Below are 25883 nucleotides of genomic sequence, written 5' to 3' on the forward strand. Positions count from 1 at the left end.
GGATTTTAATTGTGTATAGAATTAATTTTGTAAATGGGTGATTGGATTTGTGGTGGAAATGATTTGGAATATACTAAAACTTAAATTAAAATGGCGAGAATAAATTCTAAAATTGGAATTGAAATGGCGATAATAAATTGAAGAGAATTCTATTAAAATGACGTACTTGGGTATATGGATCCATATCAACATGCATCATGAGCTAAATAATCCTTATTAATGCCAATTAAATCGTGAGGGGGGGAATCCACACCTCATGAACCACGCTCTAATCAATATGGTGCTAAGGGCTTATCGTGCCAAATAATAATAACCTTGTACTAGGGGGCCGGTGAAACCAAGGCGGTACTAGACAAGATTAGTATTATTTGTCGACGAGAAGTCAAAACATCCACAAAAATTCGAGGGGAAGAGAAAGTAAATTTACCAAATAAAGCCCATGACACATGTTGAGACTTCATCTTCAACCCAAGTTTGAAAGAAAATTAGCTACTCATAATTGAACTAGGGGAAAAATGGGAATTTATTAAAATACATAGAAAATACAAGATGGAGAAGGAATTACAGAAAATGGATCCCAAAAATAGATTCAGAGATATCAAATTAGGGGGGAAAGGCCCCTTTTTTTATAGATACACGGAGTAAATCATGGCCATCAGATTAAAAACAGTTTGGACGCTCATGATTGCGCCACGTCATCAGTCAACAGTACGCGGTTTGACCACGCGGATGAATGGTAACACGGTTTGACCTAGGTTGAACAGTAACGCGGTTTGGTTGAAAATAATCCTGTGTGATGCATGTACCGTACGCGAGATTTTTCGTCCACTAATATGCTGCCACGTCACCATCAACACTACATAAGAATTTTAGTTCAACAGGATCGTGACACCTCATCAGTCAATGCCACATCATCGGTCAATGCCACGTCATCGATCTGTCTATGTGAACAGTGTCGTGAACAGTAACGTAGACAGTACCGTACATGTGAATAGTACCGTACATGTGAATAGTATTATTTTTCCTTTTATGCTCCTGCTAAGGTTTTCGACCGTCCTGAGTTCAAAAGTGATGTCCCTTTTGCCGTCTGATCTCTTCTTTATTGTGAAATGATTATAATGCTCCTAAAATACAGAAAATACTTAATTAAAATAAAACACATGTAATTAAATCACAAGAAGATTAAATTCATAGAAGTAAGGGTTGTTAGTAAGACTTGAAATTTAAAATGACGGTTTTCTCCTTTATAAATATGCATTTTCTAACACTCAACACACCCTCCAACCAGCTTATTGCTAGTCCCTAGCAAATAAAGTAAAAATAAAATTCAAATTCAAAATGATTTTTTTTTAATTTAGAAACACTCATGTTTATTCAATCAGATTAATGATAGCAATCAAATAAAAGTATAAGCATTATCTCCAGTCTAAAGCAACATCACACCCACATCAACCATCCACATGAATCAGCCCAGTAGACTTTGTTATAGCTACTTTCAAGAATCAAGAATGACATGTCAAACCCCAAAATTTCACTGGAAATAATGACACTCTCACAAAGAAATTAAAACCAATAAAAATAGTCACTCCAATTAATGGTAATTGAGAGAGAAAATAATAAAGAAGTGATATCACATGCTCTCACCAAGATGAAATAAATATGCCCTCAGCTTAGAAATAATACGATCTCAAGTTAAACAAAAATGCTAGTCAACCCAATTTATTTATCTTTTTTTTCTTTTATTTATTTATTTATTTTTATTATGCACCACTACATCTTTTTAGCCCACATAACTAGCTTCTACTTCAGATTATATTTCCCTAAAATCAAGGACTTTTATTAGGATGTAACGTAGGCTATGGACATGGTTAACAAATAAGGGAAATAAGGAAAATAAAGTGTATGTTTGAGAAAAATGCAGAGGAATTTTTTTTTTTAGAAATTGCAAGGTGGATTTCACCTATTATTGTTATTTTTTTTCTTTTTTTTTGAAACAATTTTTTTTTTGCTTTTGCTTGGCACGTCACTAAATAAAATAATTATTTACATTTTTCTCAAACATAAATAGGTGATGGAACTTATAAGACATTGGGTAATACTCCAAATCGGAGTGGGTCAAGATGATAAGTTTGACAAAGAAAGGTTTTTTTTTTTTTAAAGGCTCAAAAGGGTTAACTATGGATATTTGATAAAAGGGATGGCTAGAAAGACTCAAACATATCAAAGATGACATTTCCATCGTCTTTTAGGACTCTAAATAATCTTCCATATCGACTAGTTAGATGAGCCTCCAAATGTAGCAACACACTTTTTTTTTTAATTTTACAATTTTTTTTGGAGGGTTAACTCAAAAGAAATCAAGAGATCGTGTATACAATAATAAACTGTTAAGCTGTATAAAGAATGGGCAAAAGGGTTACTCTTCAAGAAAAATAATAGGCTCAAAAACTCACTTGGTACTTATTATGACATGTTCATTCCTTCAAGCAACTCATATTTGTCTCCGACATCAACATGTAGAGTAACAAACATAATGTAACATCACTTAAGACCAAAGATAATACAAGTACTAAAATTTGAAATTAATCATGTCATCCAATGTTAAAACAAATCACATAATTTTTTTTTTAAACAACATTCTACCCCCCAACCTATTCTAAACATGAAAGGAAAATATGCATGCAGAAATGTGAAAATGATGCATAAAAACTAATTAGAAAAGTTACACGTAAAATGATAGAAAACGAAAATAGTTTTTTTTTTTTAAGATGTGTTTCTAGAGGCACTACACTCCATATTCAGCCATCTTCGACTCACAAGTTGGAAAATGTATATTTATAGAGGAGAAATTAAAAAGAATAAAAATAAACATAAAAACATAATAAAGAAAAAGAAAATGTCTGAAATTTTTTTTTTAAACGATGAAGATGCGTTTCTAGAGTCACTACACTCCATATTCAGCCATCTTCAACACAAAAAGTTAGCAACAGTTATTTTTACAACAAAAAATTAGTAAAAACTTAACTAAAATTCCACAATTGTCGACTATTCCCTCTGCCCAACCAGAACGAAACATTGTCCTCAATGTTTGAAAGCAAAAGAAGTAGAGTTTAGAAGACATCACCTGGGTGGTGCAACACAGAAAATAATATTTACAAGCGGAGAGTTAAATCTAATTTGTACTTTTTACTGCGGCTACTGTTACCATCATTATTTGGATGCTCCAACACAAAGGTCCAGGGGTCTGGCTCCGGTCTATAAGCTTGTAACATATCAAGTAGCTCATTAGCAGTGTGAGCACAAATAAAGAGTTTTTTCGCATTAGAGGGAATGAAATAGTTTTTTATTGCATGGTTAAGAAATGCGATAAAGCCATCATAAAAGTTATTGACATTTAACAAACCAATGGGTTTCTGGTGAATGTACAGATGGGCCCAAGATGCTAGTGTGATAAGTGCCTCTAGTGTTGTAAGATCTCCTGGAAGGAAAATAAAAGCATCAACATGATTAAGCATTTCAGTTATTCTTTCTTGCATACCTGAGACAACTAACTCTTCTCCAGTTGATGAGTCAGACGAACTGCCCAAAGGTTTTAGGGCTCTTGGGATGATGCCTAACACTTGGCTTCCTCTAACAAAAGTTGCTTTAGAGACCATTTTTGATAACCCTCGGTTACCTCCTCCATACACCAAGTGTAATTTTCTCTCTGCTATACTTCGACTAAGATCGATGGCTGCCTCAACGAACTCTTTATGTTTGCCATAGGTAAATCCAGAAAGCACACAAATGTTCTTGAATTGTCTATTTGGAGTAGCTGCCATTGTGATACTTCTCAAAAAATAATTTGTGAGTGCTTGACAAAAAAAATCACATTTAAGAGTCTTGGTGACAGTGGGTCACAGTTGTGTATGAGGTAACATGTCAGTGTCAAATAACGCGTAAAGCACGTGGCTCGCAAGTCAAAAAGGAAACAGTAAAAAGGAAAAAGTAAATAGTAATAAGGAAAAAGCAAACAGTAATAAAATTATTAAAGACAATAATGCACACAATAAAACAATAGTGAAATAAAATAACAGTAAAGTGAAAGGATATTTACAGGTAGTTGCGACTATGGCTCACATCTTCCTCTGGTTTTACGTCCAGAAACGGCTTAAACGCCCTCTATAGGTCGAGGATAGGCTTCCTATCCAGTTTTCTTATAAACTGGCAAACAATGTCGTTTATAGTCAGATTCCTGAGACTATATCGTGCATGCTCTTTCTGGAATAATGGCCATAACTAGAGAATCACTCCTTGCACATATCCACTGGGATGCGTTTCAAGAGACAAAAGGATATCATCCAATGACTCCTTATTCAAGCCATCCCTAATGAATTGAATCTTATCTTCCCTGTTATCAGACATCATTCCTAAAGAACATGGGTTTTTATTGCAACTCATTCTGGCACACTTATGACAAGCAACAGAAATTCTTCGAGCTCGTCGTTTTCTTGCATAATTTCCTTTACCACAACCAGGCATGTATGCAATAAATTTTGGAAGTAACTCACCTGCCGATCGTACTTTAGCCTCGATTAACCAACGAATGTCAGCAGGTATGTTATTCCTCATGAGTAATCGCATGCGTTCGGACCGAGCTTTATAGATCGTAAGGAGGGCATTCTGAGGAAGTGAAGGGAATCGCTTGTGAAGCTTCGCTAGAATCTCGTTTCTGTCCATACTTTCACCTCAGAATATCAGTTATTATGGGAAACTGAAGTAACCGACTTGATTGTCACGGAGTACCATTATCCGCCACTTCACCGGGGTAACAAACTAAAGCACATAAACAGAAAAACAATTAAAACACACAAAGCAAATTAAAATCGTCCTCTTATTGAATTTACCTCAAGCTCCAACTGGATGTCGTAAACACTTCTCTCAATGTCTCTGAGTTGGCTTTCTAAACCCTCAACATAGGCTACTAACTCTGGTGGTTGTAGAGCCCAAATGCGATGTGTTTTACAAAATTAAATCTGCCTTTTGAGATGAGTTTTGACATGTTGAAGTGGTTTAAGAATGTTCAGGAGGAACGGTCTAAGTAAGGTACTCATGATTAAAAATGATAAAAGAAAACTTAATAGTTAAACAAACACACTTATACAAAAATAATTTCAATTAGCAGAAGAATAATATAAAGAAAGAAAAAAAATCAAATCAATGAAAAGAGAAAAAAAAATCAATTCAAATCTAGTGGGTCACTCAAATTTATTTCGGTGTCTTCTCCATGTGGTTGGTACTCTAGATATGGCTTTAATCTTTGACCATTAACTTTAAACGTGACACCGTTCTTTGGGTTCTTAATTTCAATTGCCCCATGTGGAAAAACAGTATGAACAATAAAGGGACCAGACCAACGAGAGCGTAACTTACCTGGGAATAGGTGCAAGCGAGAATTAAATAAAAGCACTTTCTGACCTGGAGTGAACAATTTTCTCATAATTTGCTTATCATGGAAGACTTTCATTCGTTGCTTGTAAATCTTGGCATTTTCGTATGCGTCATTTCGAATTTCTTCAAGTTCTGCCAATTGTAATCTTCTTTCTGAGCTGGCTTACTGCATGTCAAAGTTGAATTTCTTGATGGCCCAATACGCACAATGCTCGAGTTCCACAGGTAGGTGGCAAGCTTTTCCATACACTAACCTGTAGGGTGACATCCCAATCGGGGTCTTGAAAGCCGTTCTATATGCCCATAATGCATCATCAAGTCTTAATGACTAATCTTTTCTGTCCGGCCTCACCGTCTTTTCTAATATGTGCTTTATTTCTCGATTGGAGATCTCAACTTGGCCACTGGTTTGCGGATGATACGGGGTCGCCACTTTGTGAGTGATTGAATACTTTGTCAAAAGAGCTTTGAATGCTTTGTTACAAAAGTGGGTACCACCATCACGGATTATTGCTCGAGGGAATCCAAAGCGTGAGACAATGTTGCTTTTCAAAAATGCTATCACCATCTTGTGATCATTAGTCCTACATGGAGTTGCTTCTACCCATTTCGATACGTAGTCAACAGCAACCAATAGGTATTGATGGCCAAAAGAAGGGGGAAAGGGTCCCATGAAGTCGATACCCCATACATCAAAAATCTCAACCACTAAAATTGGATTTAGTGGCATCATGTTCCTTCGTGTAATGCTCCCCATTCGTTGACACCTATCACATGAAGAACAGAAAGTGTAAACGTCTCGAAATATAGTTGGCCAATAGAAACCACATTGTAAAACTTTAGTTACTGTTTTCTTAGCACTGAAATGGCCTCCACAAGCTTGTTCATGGCAGAATGAAAGAATATTCTGAATTTCATTTTCTGGGATATATCGTCTAACAATTTGGTCTAAATAATACTTGAACAAATACGGGTCATCCTAAAAGAAATTCTTTATCTCTGCAAAGAATTTAGCCTTATCTTGCTTAGTCCAATGCTCTGGAAGTTTACCTGTAACAAGATAATTAACTATATCAGCATACCAAGGTAATACTTCCACACTCATTAATTGTTCATCTGGAAATGACTCATTCAATATTAATGGCTCTGTAATTGTGTCAAAATGGAGACGAGAGAGGTGGTCCGCCACAACATTTTCTGTCCCTTTCTTATCTTTGAATTCCAAGTGAAATTCCTGCAAAAGTAACACCCAACGAATTAGTCTAGCTTTTGCATCTTTCTTTGTGAGAAAATATTTAAGAGCAGCATGATCTGTGAACACGATTATTTTACAACCAATGAGATAAGATCGAAATTTCTCTAATGCAAACACTACTGCTAGCATTTCTTTTTCAGTAGTTGAATAGTTCAACTGTTAGATGGTGTCTGGATCGCAGTTAAACAAACATGGATTTTAGATGGTGTTTGAGTCAGATAGGGTAGTTTTGTCGAATAATGGAATGTATGTGGGAAACGGTTATGTCAATGATGGGTTGTTTAAGTTTAATGTAATGATTGTGAAAACAAAAATTGATAATAAAGCTAGTTCTTCTGCTTATTTTGCCTGAGCCTTTTAATCTTTGGCATAGTAGATTAGGACATGTTAATTTTAATTCTTGCATAAATTAATTAACATGAAGCATATTCCCAATTTTCAAATTGATTTAAGACATAAGTATGAAACTTGTGTTAAGGCCAAACTAACAAGGTCATCTTTTCAAACGATTAAAAGAAACACTAAACCACTTGATTTAATACATAATGATATTTATTATTTTAAATCCATTCAAACAAGAGGTGGTAATAAATATTTATTGACGACTGCACAAAATATTGCTATGTATACTTGTTGAAAAGTAAAGATGAAGCTTTAGTAAAGTTTATTTTCTATAAAAATGAAGTTTAGAATCAACTTAATAGGAAAATCAAAGAATTAATGAGTGACTGTGGTGGTGAGTATGTTGTTCCGTTGGGACCACTATGTGAAAAAAGTGGAATCATACATCAACTCACGACTCCATATTCACTTCAATATAATGGGATTGCAGAATGAAAGAATCAAACCTTAAAGGAAATTATGAATGCAATGTTGATAAGTTTTAGGTTACCTCAAAATATGTGGGGAGAAGCTGCTAATTATTTGTTAAATAAAATACCCCAAAAGCAAAAAGATAAAATATTGCTATGTATACTTGTTGAAAAGTAAAGATGAAGCTTTAGTAAAGTTTATTTTCTATAAAAATGAAGTTTAGAATCAACTTAATAGGAAAATCAAAGAATTAATGAGTGACTGTGGTGGTGAGTATGTTGTTCCGTTTGGGACACTATGTGAAAAAAGTGGAATCATACATCAACTCACGACTCCATATTCACTTCAATATAATGGGATTGCAGAATGAAAGAATCAAACCTTAAAGGAAATTATGAATGCAATGTTGATAAGTTTTAGGTTACCTCAAAATATGTGGGGAGAAGCTGCTAATTATTTGTTAAATAAGATACCCCAAAAGCAAAAAGATAAAATCCCCGTATGATTTGTGGAAAGCTAGAGCACCTTCTTATAAATTCTTATGAGTGTGGGGGTGTCTTGCTAAAGTAGTGGTTCCTTGAAATAAGAAAGTAAAAATACGACAAAAAACTATTGATTGCATTTTCATTGGTTATGCACATAACAATAATGCTTATCATTTTTTTGTGCATGAGTCTAAAGTTCCAGATGTCTACAAAAATACGATAATGGAATTAAGAAATGCATCGTTTTTCAAACATGTGTTTCCCTGTAATTCTAGAGTAAATTTGAGAGAACTACAACAATTTCATGAAACAACCATTGAAGATAGTCAAAATGAAGGAAATTATGAAGCTCAAAAAGAAGTTCAAGAAGAAGAACAATAAGTTAAGGTCAAATGTAGCAAAAGAGCTAGAATATAAAAGTCTTTTGGTCCAGACTTTCTGACGGTTTTTCTAGAAAGTGAACCTCAAAGCTTTAAGGAAGTTGTAACTTCACTTGAAGGTGTTTTGTAGGGAGAAGCCATTAACAATGAGGTTGAATCCATTTTGCAAAATCATACTTAGGAGCTAGTAGACCTTCCTCTAGGATGTAAACCTTTAAGGTAAAATGGATTTTCAAAAGGAAAATGAAAGCTGATGGATCAATCAATAAGTACAAGGCCAGGCTTGTAATTGAAGGCTATAGGCAACGAGCAGGCCTTAATTACTTCGATACTTATTCTCCTGTTACGAGAATAAATTCCATTCAGATGATAATAGCGATTGTAGTTTTGCATAATCTCAAAATATATCAAATTGATGTAAAGATAGCTTTTTTAAACAGAGATTTCGGTGAAGAAATCTACATGGAACAACTTGAAGGTTTTATAGCTCTAGGACAAGAAAAGAAAGTTTGTAAATTGGTAAAGTTGTTATATGGGTTGAAACAAGCACAAAAACAATGGCATGAAAAATTTGATCATACAATGATCACAAATGGTTTTAAGATCAACGAATGTGACAAATGTATTTATGTCAAAGAAATAGAAAATAGCTGTCATTTTATGTTTATATGTTGATGACATGCTCATTGTTGGGAGTGATGATGTCATGATTAAATCCGCCAAGAATATGTTGAAGTCTAAGTTTGACATAAAAGACATGGGTCTAGCAAATGCCGTTATGGGGATCAAAATCCCAAGGGTTTCTAATGGACTTATTTTAAGCCAAACTCATTATGTAGATAAAATTCTTGGGAAATTTAATAAAGATAATAATAATAATGTGTCAAAAACTCCGTTAAATATGAGTTTACATCTATCTAAAAATAGAGCAGAGGGCATTTCTTAAGTAGAATATGCTAGAGTGATAAGCAGTCTAATGTGCTTGACAAATTGTACTAGACCAGACTTAGCCTATTCAGTAAGTAAACTTAGTAGATATACGAGTAATGCAGGAGCTGATCATTGGAAAGTTATTGTAAGAGTACTTAGGTATCTTCAATATACTGGGCATCCAACAGTATTAGAATGATATAGTGATGCTAATTGGATATCATATGTAAAAGACTTAAAATCCACTAGTGGCTATGTGTTTACACTAGCAATTGCAGTTATATCATGGAAGTCTTCTAAACAGACAGTAATCGCCATATCTGCAAGGGAATCTAAATTCATTACATTAGATAAATGTGGTGAAGAAGCAGAATGGCTACGAAATTTTTTAAAGGGTATTCGAAAGTGGCCAAAGCCTGTGCCTATAATTTGTATTTATTGTAATAGTCAATCAGTTATTGGTACAACATAAAACAATATGTATAATGGTAAGTCTAGACACATACGTCGTAGACATAATACCATTAAACAACTTATTTCTATTGGAGTTATTTTTATTGACTATGTGAGGTCAAAGGATAACATCGCAGATCCGCTAACCAAATGATTAAATAGAGAGCTAGTAGGAAAATCATCGAGGGGAATGAGATTAAAATACATAGAATGATAAGTCAATAACGAAGGAAAACCCAACCTAGTTGACTAAAAATCCCAAGATCTAGGTTCAAAGGAACAACCTAATTATTAAAGACTAAAGTTGGATCAATGTGGGGGTCATCCTCTTGTGAGGGTTACTTTATGGATCATTTCTATGATGAAACACTGATGCCCGTAGGGGAAAGGTTGAGCTAGGCTCTTAATGATTCTTATGCGTCGGAAATCTGAGCGGAGTAATACATGTTACTCTTAATTAAGATATCACCTACATGAGAGAAAAGTGGGGCCGTTTCAAAGGGAACTGATAGGGGTTCAGTTCTTAGAAACTCTTTGTAGAACCTGGTAGATGTTCAAGCTAAAACGAACATAACTATAAGAACTCAACAGTGTTAGGAGAGATGCCTGCGTGTAGTAGATCATTATTTATGCAAACGGCATAATAGTTCAAAAACATCGCATCTACTGATTAGCCAGTAAAGTAAATATACTATCACAAGGGAAGGTTCAAAAGATGCGACCTACCTATCCTATGCATGGTTTCGATCCAGTGAACTCGATCATTAAGGTCAAAAGTGGTTTTAATTGTCAAAATTTAGCGGTTTTTTGTTTTACTGCCAATTTTCATTTATGTGGGGTATTATTGAAAAAATTGCATATTAGTATGCTATTTTGAGGGCACATTTGAGTGGGATCCACTAAACAAAAGTAGAAAATCTTAAGAGGTTCAAATTCTACTCCATCAACACTTCGAAATTGTATATTTATTTACTCAAAATTATGCTTGGGTGAATGAGAAATTGACTCTCAAATTGCACCCTTAAAATTTGAAATTTGAAAGGAAATGGAACTTATTCTACAAGGGAAAAATAAACTAAGGAATTTGTCTTTATATATAGATACTCATCCATACATGAGCAGGAATTTTAAAGATAGAGGCTCTCTCCATGCGCGTGCGTGCGAGAGGGGTGCAAATCCAAAACCGATTTCGTTGAACTCATGTGCGCCACTACAAGAAAAATAATATTTTATTACAAAAACTTTAGTCACTAAAGATAATAAATAGGTCACCTTATATTTTTTATAACAATAAATAAATCGTCACTTGTTGGTCGTAGAAAGACCGTCTTAAAAGGTTCTAACGACCAAAATTATTTTTGTCACTGAAAAATGAACTTTTTAATGACTAACCGTTTCGTCTCAAATTAAAGTTTTAAGAGTCATAAATAATATTAAAAAATGACAAAATAATGCTTTGAAAACATATCCGCAACAATATTTCATAGTCATGGAATTTTACATTTAGTGATGAAAACTAATTGTCTCTACTTGTTAGAATTGGTGACTTTTTTCTTTATCGCAAATTTTAATCACTAAAGTCTTTTATGCTTTACTAAGATTGTAGGTGACTAGTCTTTTTTGTCATTAGAAAATATCATTTGTGACTAAATTTGATAGTTCTAAGAAGTTACATCAAATTAAATTTAATGACCAAAATTTTTATTTTGGCAATTATTTTGTTAATATTAATAATAACAATTAAAAAACTACAAACGCTGACAAGTAAGAATGTACAAATGAACAAATAATTATAAAATTAAATAACCAAAAGTTGATATAAAAAAACTTATAATATAATCAAATAAACTCAACTATAAAAATTACAAATATCAATTACCTAAAATAATATAATGAGAAAAATTGAAAAGGATTACTAATTATCTTGGTCCTTGGTAATTATAAATGAATTAAATGGCATTTCTAGTTGTCATGAAAATTGATCTGAACTTGTCTTGCACTATCTTCTTCAAATGCTTCCAGATTTGTAGATTAAAGATGTCAGCTTCAAAGTTATCCTACAACAAATATTTTGAAAAGTATGACATTATATAAAAAGAAAAAATTCCAAGTGAAAATTAAAATAATAACTAATTAACTTGTAACCAAAAAGCACAACCTTACAAATACTATAATAGCAAATTATATATTATTCTTTAAGCCAATATATTTCTATGCTACTTATCTTTACTTGAAATTTCACAAGTATCCGTTGGCCATAATAATTAAAATCCGGTGCACGCAACAAACTAGAATATATTTATATATATAATGAAATTAAATAGGAAAAGAGAAAGTTTAATTAAAACCTCTACCTTCTCTTGTAACTTCTCAGCTATTACTTTCTTTTCAGCTTATATTTTCTTTTAACTCCTTTCTCATATCTCCTTGTTCATGCTTGAAAGAAATCACATGAAATTTATGCATCAAAGAAACTTGACAAGCTGTCAATCTTAACAAGACGCTAGAAGTTGGTCCACATAAATAAATATTCTTGCAATATTATTAAGGCTAAATGGCTCACCAAATATAAAAGGCGTTTGATCCCACAATTCAATTGAAGATTCAAATACTCAATAGAAAATCAGCTCCAACTGCAGTCTCTCAAACAAATCCACTCTCAATTTTCTATCCAATTAAAGGTCCAGTCATGGCTCCTAAGAAGGTGCCCACTACATGCGATGTACAAATGTTAATTAAAATCCTTACTTTTGGACAAAATTAAAGTAAAAAATAGAATGTCCAAAACCTTTTTATAGATGCTCAATTGATTCCACAAAAATTAAGATTCTACAAAAATGGCATTCATGATGCAAAAATCAAATTTAAAATTCAATTACATACAATCAAATTAGCCATATTTATGAAATCCCAAATTAAGCAAAAAACCCACATCAAAGAACATAATCAAATATAAGAAAACATATATACGTCAATAAAGAAAATCAACAACCATTAATGAGAGTTCACAAAGCAATTACATAAATGAGAATTTTCTATTGCAAAATTCTTTAAGCCTTTCGAAGAAATGGTAATGCAAATACAAAGATGATATAGAAAATGAGATGGTAATGCGTCATATTCCATTATTAATTTCTCCCAAAGCAAATAGGTGTAACAATTCAATTCTTTGTGCAAAAATAAAAGGCTCAAACGAGATGCTTTATTTTTAAAGAAAAAGAGATGAATTTTCGTAAGAATACAAATACTTACAAGAAACCTTTTCTACAAATTCCCACATCCTGTACGACTGCTTCAAGCCGTTTTTTGGCTACGGTGTCAATTTTTTAGACTTTTTATGACAATTTTTTAAACCTTTTCTACAAATTTTCGAATGTCATACAAATTTTCGTCTTTTGGCTTTTTTTGGTATTGAGATGCAATAATTTTTAAGTTACATCTGTTGTGGAAAAAAGCTATAGTAAATATAATTTTTAACTAATAATTTTGAAAAACTTAGTAAAAATAGAATAAAATTTTCATTATACTAAGTATAAAATCAAATCATTTAGTTTACAAAACTAAAACAGTTTATTGTTTACCAAATTTTAGTGTCGTACAGATGCATAATCTCAATTCCAAATAAAGTCTTAATTACATTGTCTTTTTTATGACATACAAGTATAAATATTGATCAACTGCTTTTTCTTTTTCTTTTTTCTTGAAAGATGATTAATTATACTTTAATTCTTAGCATATTAATATTTGAGTTTTAAAACGCTACTCTTTCAATTCCTATTATTTGTATCAGTTGTCCACTTAAGTTCTGTATTTTTTTTATAACTGCCCTATATATATATATGGCTCAATTATTATCAGTCAAACAATAAAGGGTCACGGAAAACTAGTTACATGTTAATGTAATTTACATATGCTGTGACTTAACGATGCCGTATGAGAAATCTAAATCGCGAATTTCAATACGCCTTAGTTATGTTGGCTTTTTTATGACATGCAAATCTTATCCGTTATCAATCTGAGTAACAAGGAAAAAAAATTTAATCATGTGCAGCAAGATGATGAAACTAGCAGATCCATTATTTCAGTAACGTGCAGATTATTGACTGGAGCGGGGAAGCTAGTGTAAGAGAGATTGTAACATTTTTTTTTTTATTTTTTGGTTTGACATTCTAGAAGAAAACGGTTTGCCGTTTCTAGAGAAAACGGCTAACCGTTTAATTCCAGAGAGCATGTTTTCTATTCTACAGAAAAAGGTTAACCGTTTGGAGAAAATAGTTATCCGTTTAATTCTAGAGAGCATGTTTTCTGTTCTACTGAAAAAAGGCTAACCGTTTGGAAAAAACGGTTATCCGTTTAATTCCAGAGAGCGTGTTTTCTGTTCTAGAGAAGACGACTAACTGTTTGGAGAAAACGGCTAACCGTTTATTTCCAGAGGGCAACTTATTTGATATTCTAGAATAAAATGGCTCGCCGTTATTAAGAAAATGGCTAACCGTTTATTTCCAGAGAGCGTGCTTTTGCGTCAACTGAAAAAACGGTTAGCAAGCTTGAAAATTTCAATTGTGAATCAATACATATTCAAACCAAAAGAGTGTCTTTGAAAAAGTACCATTTCTAATGGTTGTATTTTTTCAAATAAACATCTTCTTCATTAAATAGTTAGACACACAATTAGATCAATATTAGATTTTACAGGTTTTATACACGTTCTGAAAATACAATCTTATTTGCTAGAGATTGTATTCAGGATTTGATATATCTTGGTGGTAATTTGCCATTGAAACTTTATAGCAAATTAAGATTGGTGAAGGCAAATAAAATCTTAAAGTAAAGTGTGCAAACACGTCTCAAATCCTAAGATATTTTCTTTGTTCTTTGCCTCCATATCTGAAATTACTCTAACTAGGGTTTCAGAGGTGTCTTCTTTCGTGCCGCTTCTGTCACACTTCATGATCACCCACAAGATTGCTTATATTGTGTCAATGTGGTGACTGGTGCTTTGTAAAATCTAATGAGGTTTTGTAATTGATTATGTTGCTGGTGAGGAGTGGCAGCGATGATGATGTTGATGATGATAATTAACTTAATCGCCATTGATTTCCAAATGTCGAATCTAAAAGGCATAGACTAAATGATAGGATTAGCTAGAGAAAGAAATAATGAAGCAGAGTTGGGTCCGGAGAAATTAATTTTCAGCATTTAGGGTCACTTTGGTAAAGCTGTAATTTTAAAAGGGTAAAAGCTCATTTAGTTCTTATATTTTAAGATTAGTGTCCATTTAGTCCCCGTATTTTTAAAAATACCTCGAAACATCTTTGTCGTTAAAGTATTGATACCCCTACCGTTACTTTTTATTTCTTTTGGCTTACTTTTACAATATTACCCTTTTATAATAAATTTTTTATTTAGATATGAATAAAAAGAAAACAATTAAATTACTAATTTAACCCTAAAAATTATATTAATTTTTAATTGTCAAAAATTATATGCAAACTATCGAGTGTGCAAATGGTGCTTGCAAAAAAATTAATATAATTTTTTTTATTTTTTAAGGTTAAATTAGTAATTTAATTATTTTTTATTAATGTCCAAACAAAAAAATATTATAAAAGAGTAATATTGTAAAAGTAAGCCAAAAGAAATAAAAAGTAACGGTAGGGGTATCAATACTTTAACGGCAGGAATGTTTCGAGGTATTTTTAAAAGTACAAGGACTAAATGGATACTAATTTTAAAATACAGGGACTAAATAGACTTTTACCCTTTTAAAAATAATTATTGTTAACTGTGCTGTAAAAACAATCAGTTGTGAAGAGAATCGGTTAAATATTTAGTAAATTTTATTTTTAAAATTGATGTGAGTTTTAAAAATAGTATGTATTTGGTAAATTTTACTAATAAATTACCGTGAGAGTGTACATGAATAAATCGGCTAAAATGTTGAATATAATTTATTTACACATTTATAAATATGTATATAAAATATTTTTCATTGTGTATTTATAATAATTGATGACTAAAATAAATATTTTATATTATTAATTTTATTTTTTATTAATAATGATCTATTTAAAATTAATGATTTTATTTCCTAATAAATTCGTATAATTTTAGATTTTTATAATATACATAAGAATATATATGGAATCGTATTAATTATAAAACTAATTTTTAAAATTAGATTTTCAAAATTTACTGTAGAATGAGTGATTTTGCCAAAAGTAATTTCTAAAAATATTTTATAAGTACCAAAATTAACTTTTAACTTTTCAAAATAATTTTTTAGTCTCCCGAAAGCAATCTTAATCGGGAGCCCTACAATAAACCGGCAACTAATTACCATGTTTCTTTTTATAAAACTACTTTATTACGTTTAGTTTATGCTATTGAGTAGTTACCTGTCTTCACAATATTTATCGGTGAAAGTTTTTTAATGTCATATATAATTGTTAAGTTTGAAATATGTGAACTTATCAAGTGTTTGATTGTTTTATTAGTTTGGTTGCGCAAAAGATTCAATTTTATAGGCAGGCCGATTTTATTAAGAATAAATTAAAATAAAGTAGTTTTACCGAAAGCAATAAGTAACCAAAAAAAAAAACCAGTCGTACATAAGATTTTACGTGGCACGGGATTCAAATTTACAACTTACAACACCTTATTTGTGGATTGGCAAATGCTATGTCACAATTAATGTAACATACACACTCAACAACAACCACACAAATTGTGTGGGTCCATCATTTGTGTGGTTATTGTTGAGTATGTATGTTACATTAATTGTAACATAGGGGCTCCCGGGTGGATTATAGCTGACTTGAAATTGGTTTCCCATGAACATGTCATGATTTGACACTAACAAATAAGTCATACAAAAAATTGATTTTTAATCGGTATAAGTTATAGATTATATAATTCAACAAGACTCTTATTTATGAACATGTCGGTTTCCTATGAACATGTCATAATTATTTTCTTCCAACACATGCACATTTGTTCCACATTTTGATGCAAGTTCTGGAGTGGTTCAGTGATCAGTCGTTGATCGTATATGCAAACAAAAAATGGACATTGGAGATAAAAGGAGTCTTGCTAGATTTTTTTAATTAATTTTTAAAATTTATATTTTTAAGTTTATTTGCAATTAGGTATGGGAAATTTACTAAATCAGCCATTATATTTTTACATTTTTTAAGTTTGACCCCCTAAAATTTTTTCAATCAAAATTAGTCAAACACCAAGTTTGAGGACCAAACTACCCTCTCATTCTCACCATTCTCTCTCACCCAAATCCTCCCCCTCTCACTGAAAGCTTATCACTGGAATCCCTTATCTATCATCGGCGGCATAGAGCGACACCGAAGTCCATCGTTGGCTACCGAAATCACCTATCACGTTCAAAATCTTTCAAGATCTCCGAAATCAACAGTTAAAATTCAAAACCCTAGGTGAGTTCTTACTTTTTAAAAAAAATTTGTGCTGCAATTTTTTTGCTATTGTTGTGTTTTGTTGTTGTTGTTGTTGTTGTGTTGGTGGCGATGGTGATGGATTGATTATTTGTGGTTGTTGATGGTGGTGGTGGGTGAGGTTGTTGGGTTGCAAGTGAGATGGGGGAGGTTGTGGATGTATTTTATGGGTGTTGGATGGCTGCTGCTGCCCACTGGACGGAATTTGCAGCATCCATCGCGTGATGGGCTAGCCATCGCACAAAACACATAGATGGGTTGGCCATGCTCTGTGTTTTTACCTGTTGCACTAAAACATAGAACTTGTGTTTTGGGCGCAAAAGCATAGGTTCTATGTTTTTGTGCGACGGGCATCTCGTCCCACATGTTTTTTGTGTGACAGGATGACCGTCGCACAAATACACAGAGCTGGTGTATAGAATATTGAATTTTTTTTTGTGCGACAAGCAAAAACACAGAGCTATATGTGGCATAATTTGTGTTTATTTGTAATTTTTCATAAAAGTTATTTTAAATTTTTATTGTTATAATTTTGTAAATTTTAATAACAAATAAAAATTTGATTTTGTTTTAGTTACATGATAAAAAAAAAATTGGCAAAGTGTAATCTACACGCGCCGAGGAAGGATTCAGAAGTGATGAAGTTAGGTTTTAATGATCATTTCCCGGACCATATTACAGAGACATCAAAATTTAAGAGAGTCGTCCAAGCTATCCGGAGTAAGCTAACTCGAAAATTGATAAAGTGCATATACGACACATTTTACATGAATAGTGGCGATTGCGGTGTTTTATGTTAATGATCACAAAGTATTTAATGTTTGAGCTCAGACTCGATTTTAGTAGTGGCCACGGGCAGTACTTTGGGAAGAAGATTGTTGTAGACATATTCAATGGTGATATTGGCCTTTAGGACATTGTAACGCCCATATTTAATGATGATATTTATTATTATTATTATTATTGGTGTCTGCCAAAAACTAATCAAACGTACAATCTTTCTGAATTAGAAAAATTATATTATTGCCATTCACGTACTCCATACTCCCATCTGCCAACGTCTCCCACCAACCGTCGTAACACTATTGAAGCACAACCGAATCCATTAAATCTAAAAATTATTAAAAAAACGAAACAAATGTGGTTACACACTAAAAAACATGATAAAGTGCATATACGACACATTTTACATGGATATCGCTAAAACGGTCATAACAGCCGCCTGTCACACATAATTTGAGGCAAATTTTTTGTTTTGTCATAGAGGAGACTGTAAAAAAAGGTTGTGGTTTTGATTCGTTTTCGATGTAAGTTTCGAAATGGTATATTATACACAAAAATTGGACACATTTAGCCTAAATTATAACCTCCAAAAAATAGCCTAAATTTTATGTAATTTGAATTTTTGTGCGACGCATGCCTGTCGCACCAAATTTTGTACAACAGATGATATGTCGCACAAAAATTCTGATTATACAATCTGAATTTTTGTGCGACAGATCATCTGTCGTACAAAATTTGGTGCGATGGGTGCTGATCATTGTTCGAATTTTCGCAAATTGGTCAGCAACCATTGCAAGATATTTTGGCCAACACACTCCGACAATGCGCGAAGACCACCAACAACCTCCACCACCACCACCACCACCACCACAACAACACACAACCCCAACACAACACAAAAACAAAATAAAGCATGTGTTTGAAATTGCTAACCTAGGGTTTTTTAACTTCAACAGTTGATTTTGGAGATCTTGATTGCTATTAGACGTGATTTTAGTGGACTTGATGTTATTGAACGTGACTTTGATGAGATTAGTCGTCGATGATGAACTCCAATTTTGCTCTATGGTGCTAGCAATTGGTGAGAAGTTTGAGTGAGTGCAGAGGTTTTGGTGAGATTGGGTGAGATTGACAGGGATAATTTGCTCCAAAACTTTGTTGTTTGGCTAGTTTTGATAGAAAAAAACTTGTGTGGTTAGTTTTGTAATTTACTAAAGTATTATGGTTATTTTGATAAATTTCCCATTGGGTATCCAGAAGACTTGAATGTTGAATCAAATGGGCTTGGCACATCAAAACTTCCTTTCAAGCATATCTGATGATGAGCGCTAAAAGTAGAATGCATTTCCCTATAGGAGAAACTATGTTTGTACAAAGAATCAAATGAATGTTCGAGCCTAGCTCATCATATATAGCTTAAAATTTTCACCGAGGATACATTTCTGTTATTAATAATGTTTGAGATGCCTAATTCAGTGGATTAGTAAGGTCCCATCTAATCTTCTCTTCCGAAAGTCCACTGCTCGAGAATCTACAAGGGGAAAAACAGAAGAGCAGGAGACATATGGTTTCGGGTTTTAAGCAATGTCGGAGAAATGAATAAACGTACCATAGAAAATGTCTCAGGACTGACATTGAAATTTTAATCCTCCTTTGAATTTTGATCATGTACAGGACGCCTCTGAGCAAGCATCCGTTTTGTTCTTTCTAGGACTCCAAAGAAGATTGAACCGCCAATGCCTATCCACATTACTCTCGGCCCAATGCCCTGCAGTGACAAGAGAGACAAAGATGCATAAAAATTTTTTAGGATGGAAATTTTGGTTCTCACAATAGATCAACATTTTAGGACCTATCAAAGATTTTTCTTCTACCTCTGTTTGGAATAGAAGCCAATTTACACTCATTAGGCTTGAACCAACACATTATCAACATCAATCTTTGTCACTTGACATTGAAGCTTAGACAAATAGAGAGAATACATTCTGCCGATAAGTGATACCCAATAGTGAGGAGAAAAAGGAAACATGGAAGACTCGTACCTTTAGAAGAGCAGGAGGTCCTTCTTCTCTAACAATAGTTTGAACACAATCAAAGATTCCTTTGTACTGGTTTGCTGATCCCTATAAAGGAATAACACGAATTGAATAAATACACAGCTAACAAAAGAAGATAGGCAGAAAAAATATTCACCGTACCTGAACCATTAACCTTGTCTTAATCACATCCAGAGGAGTAGTTATAGCCCCGGTTATCGCACCTGCAAGCAGTAACTAAACTATATTAGATTTTTCATAGAAATTACTATTTCATGAAATAAATTGGTACTGTTTATTATCATTTTGGAGTCTATTTCACATCATTTAGTGTTCATCATGCCACATAAAATGTAGTCAGTTCCTTCACCAGTCCACCCCACTGTTTAGGTAACACTTAGAACAACATTTTTTGAAAACTAATCTGTGTAATGAAAGCCAAAAAATGAATTATGCAGATTTTAAAAATCCAAGATCACAAATGTTAATGCATTATAAGAGTGTTTTTTCAGAAAAAAAATAATGAAAGCACATCCAATACAATTCTCTTGGAGAAGTAGAAGTTTTTTGTTTATTTACTAAAAACTGTTTTCCAAAGATGCAAAATGCTTTTGGGCCATTTGAATCTACCACTAGGTTTTGAAGAATGATTGTTCTGGTTTCCAAATCCTGCTTTTCAACCATAGACCTAAACTGATTTTTGTCAGTTTTTGCATTACTAAAGAGTCATTGTATGGATAACTCTAAATGTATGTGAAATGTCATTACCAGCAAAAGCACCGATGATAGCATTTTCGGGATCATTCAAATCTCTACGTGCCTACCCAAAATAGGAAAAACAAAAAGGTCAAAATATCCAAACAACAATATTCATTATATGAACTACAATACAACTTCACATATATCAAGATGAGACGACAGCCTGAGTTTCCACTGCCACAGTTAATTCCCCTTCAGATATTTGATTCTGATAACAAGGCATCCATAATTAGATATTTGGTATCACAGACTGTCCTATTTGGCCTAATTTATAGATTCCTCCTTGTAGAGTTCTTGAACCATACATTGTTGATTCTTCTTCTTCAGCTGGCACGTGAAAGATGTTCTCAGGAAATCCCACATTAACTAGATCCTGGTTTCATACGGTTTTGTATACCTATTAGGGTCTTTGACATATTAAATTAAGGTTTCACATTGGTTTCCATGTAAGAACACAAACAAAAAGAATTAGGACAGGTGGACTACTGGATTCTGTCATGCATAAGCAATATGCTAGAATTGACAACCTTGCTATATTGAGTTTTGCAAAAAATATGTGAAGTTTAAAATGTGAAATCTGCCAAAGATGGACTGCTAAAATCAAAATATTCTGTGATTAAGTTATTATTCAAAAGGAACTCATAACTCCTACGCTCATGGAATTATAACCAAATAACTACTCATCAAAAGAGCTAGCATTTTGCACAGATGAAGGAGTGGGAACATTCATAAGTGATTATAATAATAGAATACATTCCTTGGACAATTGCAATTGTAAAACATGAAATGATGCATAGCAGGGAGCTTACTGCAGCCTTATAACTGATCCGAAGCTGCTCGTAGATGCAGAATTGAATTGCATCAAAGGGCAAATCCCGCAATAGAAAAGATCCATATCCCTGAGATCTCAAAGATGTTGCTCAAGTTGCATATACAAACTAGTTAACAAAATGCAATAACCATAAGCTAGCAGGTCAGGAATTAAAAGTCAAACAAACAAAGAACAAAATAACAGAATGAACTGCCTAAAATGAACTAATGAAATTTCCATAAGCAAGATTAAAGGTTAAAATTTGCCATGTACAAGAGCACGGAGATTCAGATTACATCTGAAACAGGGATGAGTAAGAGCATGCAAAATGGTGACAGAGAAGGAAGGTAAAGATCACATACCGCATAAAGACCCTTAAATCCTTCCTTAGAAGCAATAAGCCGGACTGCATCAGGAGCTGAAGCATATTGCCCAGTCTGCAATCTTTGCTTTACAACCTGCAGATTGTTAAAGGAGAAAAATTAAACCAGAAAAAGGACGGCTTGTTCTAAATATAAAAATGCATAGGCGGCAAAATCTACCTCTGTCGGAACACGAACAAGGGAAGCAGCAAATCCTCCTATGGCACCCGCTGTCTGCATAAAATTCAAAGAGCTTATTGCAAGGAAAGAATATTCACAAAATGGAAAAATATTGAGAATTGTGGGTGAAGTGCAAGCTTAAGCAAAACAAATTTCAAGAAATTATTGGACAACTACATTCAGAAAAACAGATGAATATTCCAAAACGTTCTAGGAAACTTATAGATTTTTGAATACAGTAGATCTGGGGCCAAAACAAATGTGTAATACAGACTTTTTGTCCCATTGGATAAAAGATGATGATTATAATTTAGGGGTGAAAAAGAAATGTACATATATGGTAGACATTCGTCCAATGGAGAAAGTTTGGAGACAATAAAAAAAATTTGTGCAGCTACAGTATAGCTGGGACTATAACACCTTGCTCAAAGGAACAATCTTCAGATTAGGACAATCCTTCATACATAAACTTAGAAATGAGAAGCTTATTCTCAGAGCCACCAACAGTCATATACCAAAGCCAAGATAGAAAGAATTAAAGACTCCCTTACCAGATGAGCAGCAGCACTAAGATTTTCAGGAAAGATCTGCAACAATTTCTGCTTTGTAGGTTCATACACACCGACAAACAACGCAGAAGCCCTGTACACATAAGGGAAAAGAATTACAACCAAACCAACTGAATAAATAAAGAGTTCATATGACAAACACATGGACAGTGATAAAACTGTAAAGTAATAATTGAACAAGCTTCTCCAGAAATACCTACCGATTACAAATCTTTACCAGATACTATTATCTAACTATTGACAATTTTCTCTTCCTACATATTAGTTAATAATACCTCATAAGCTCAAACAAAGTTGTCCTAGTTTCTTGTTTGTCCCATCCATAGGTCTGCATGCGCACGTGAATTAGCAGAACTAAGACATGAAATGGCAAGCACACTCCTAAACCAATACCCAGGCATTTCTAACCCATGAACTTGAAAGCCTGCAAATGTAGATACTGATTCTTGAAGTTACAATGTGTTAACAAAAACCTAGGTCCAATTACAAAATGTAGTACTTTTGAGTAACCATAATTAACAATCTAAGAGACTGGAGGATCTAGAACCTACTAGTCATTATGACTTCAATATAGGCAGATAAAAGAGTTAAAAATTGAGAGACAGAGACCGAACAGAGAGCCAAAAAGAATAATTTGCTACATAATATTTGACTAAATAATGCTTCAAGGACAATCTATATACATGTAAGTGAAAAAATAAAGGGCTTAATATAATTCGTAATTGGGTCCAAAACAATTAGATCTAGCATGACTCCAGGATTTGTTTAAAAAAAAAAAATGACTCCAGGTAAAACATAGAAGTTATGCGTTTCAAAAGCACTTACGGTAAGACACCAGCAAGATTTCCAGCCAATCCAGAATAAAGACCCTTGAAATTTATTTTCCCTCCACCACGAACAGCCTATAAAATAGATAAAAAAGTGAGTTTCACAGACAAGCTTGTCACATAGTTATAGGGCTCGATAGTTTCTAGGAAAAAGGAAGAATCTGATTCCCCCTGTCTAGGGATTCATTTATAAAATCAAGAACAAGGTACATCTCGGTTTAACACCAAAGAAACAACCAGTAGTCAACAAAGAATTAGCATTTTTCATCAATTCGTACAGAAATGACTCCTGCCCAAAAGCAAATAACTCTATCACCACATAGTCAACCTACCTGTAGCCGTGTCTTTATGGTATCAATAGGATACAAAGCTGTTTCAACCACAACACCAGCTGTACCTCCTGCGATAACACCCTCTGCAAAACTGGTCACATTAATAAGTGTACATGAAAATGACAAATGACTAACTTTTCTCACATTTAGTGGAACAAAGGCATTATAAACTCTGTACACATTGTCTCCCAAAATTTATTGATTACAGAAAAAGAATACAGAGTTTTCTTTCCTTCACGAACTCTTTGTTGCATTTGAACATGGCCATCATAGAAACATGCTTTAGTTATATACAAGTTCAGAATTGATAAACATACAGTTAATTACTGAATTTTCTGATGCACAATTAAGGACCAATTGAACCAAGAGGAGAAAGCTCTCTTGATATAAAAAAGATTTCGCAAAACTTGCCACTAAAAATTTCTAGCCAGTCAAGCATAAAAGGAACCCGATTTGCTGTTGAAAAATTTGAATGCTGCCCTCCACGTAATTCAAGAAATGCTTCCCATGCATTGAAGCAAGTCAGGTTACTTACTCTTCCACATGGATAATAAGTAAACAAACATATATAGACTTGACAACTCAAACCTCTATAACCAGAACATCTTAGCATAACAATCTGACAAAAAAATCAAATATATGAGTGCCTGGGGAGAGAGCAGGGGTTGTGGGTAGAGAGAGAGTGGGAGAGAAGGTAGATGTGTATGCTAGCAGCACTAAATAAAGTTCTTCTCAGTTAGCACTTGGATTTACATAAGTCCATTTTACACCGGAGGTCCATGAACAATGTCAACCATACAATATTTGAAGCATTTACATCCATCACAATAAACTTACACATAAACTGGACATACCAAACAAAATTCGAAAGAAATCAAATGGTTTTTCTTCACCCATGCTAACAGATGCAAATAGCTTTTTTGTCTCTAGCTGCAAGTTTTGCATTTTCCAATTGGATACATCTGCAAAAACAGACCATCTGTTCAAATTATTTCCATGAGAAACAAATAAGAGAAAATTTACAATGAAGTAATGAAATTGACTACCCAAAAAAGAAGAAAAAACACTCTGAATAACATATGCAGCAAAATAACACAAATTTATAAGTACTGAGTTAATGTAAGTAAATTGTCTCGTATCCTTCACAAAAAGGAATCTCATTCTCGAAATGCTAGAAGGATTTCACCATGTTTTACTGTCTACCACAACAAATCAATACCAATGCAAGTTAAATGCAGTGATCAGCTTGAACACAAAATTCTCAGGAAACAAAAAAAAAAAGAAAAAAAAAAAAGAAAGCAACACGAGAAGCAATATGAGAGCTAAACAATACCATATCTTGAAATTTCACCACTTTTGCTCTATAAAACAAACTAGAATTAGAAGCTAACAAAAAATAAATCTTTTTTACTAATAAGAGGATGGTTAATTTCTGCACATTGTTCAAATATCTTGAACTTATCGAAATCAAATTAAAATTCAAAGTTACTGGAATTAATCAACAAAATTTTTAACTATAAACATAAGTAAAAATGGTTACCTGAAGAGGTTTTTGCATCGACGCCTAGTGTCAAAGGAGCCATTAGGGTTCAATAACTCCCAATTCAATGATAGTAGCTAACTGAATAGTGACAATATGTAACTCAACAACAGCCTGATAACAAAATTCAAAAATAACAATATAGTATTAATATTTAAAATTAAATTAACTTCATTGTATAAAACAAAGCAAAACAAGTAATGCGTGAAGCTAAATACCGGTGACAGTTATACAACAAGAGCTTTGTCTTCTAGACTCGTCGAGGGAAGAGATAGAAGGAGGCGCTCGTTTTTTGTTTTGGTGAAAAAAATTGTGGGTTCAATCACAAACAGTCCAGCCGAAATCCCGGAATGGCCAATTTGTGGCTAGACAATTGATTTGAGTCATTTAGTTTACTATTGGGAGTTAGCGTTTAGCCCCACTTCTTATGTGTTTTTTTTTTATTTTTTGACCAATTGGATGCATTTGGTAC

General features: G+C 33.2%; 1 protein-coding gene across 4 annotated transcripts; it reads right to left on the reverse strand.

The window, feature by feature from the left end:
- Nucleotides 1-14763: 14763 nt before the first annotated feature.
- On the reverse strand, nt 14764-25855 carry LOC18050224 (S-adenosylmethionine carrier 1, chloroplastic/mitochondrial). 4 transcript variants are annotated; one of them, XM_024189511.1, is made up of 14 exons: nt 25630-25855; nt 25412-25525; nt 24726-24833; nt 23872-23954; nt 23538-23614; nt 22695-22785; nt 22144-22197; nt 21964-22059; nt 21600-21689; nt 20800-20851; nt 20194-20255; nt 20038-20118; nt 19605-19763; nt 14764-14859 (listed from the first exon to the last, which is right to left on the reverse strand). In XM_024189511.1, the coding sequence occupies exons 2-13, from the start codon at nt 25452-25454 to the stop codon at nt 19638-19640; spliced, it is 963 nt and encodes a 320-aa protein (XP_024045279.1). In that variant the 5' UTR covers nt 25455-25525; nt 25630-25855; the 3' UTR covers nt 14764-14859; nt 19605-19637. The 4 variants fall into 4 exon arrangements, with proteins under 4 accessions (XP_024045279.1, XP_024045278.1, XP_006441383.1 ...); XM_024189510.1 differs by lacking the exon at nt 14764-14859 and adding an exon at nt 19377-19514; XM_006441320.2 differs by lacking the exon at nt 14764-14859 and adding an exon at nt 19377-19526.
- Between the last annotated feature and the right edge of the window lie 28 nt (nt 25856-25883).

This window comes from Citrus clementina, unplaced genomic scaffold, assembly GCF_000493195.1.
Source record: "Citrus clementina cultivar Clemenules unplaced genomic scaffold, Citrus_clementina_v1.0 scaffold_3, whole genome shotgun sequence".
Lineage (NCBI taxonomy): Eukaryota > Viridiplantae > Streptophyta > Magnoliopsida > Sapindales > Rutaceae > Citrus > Citrus x clementina.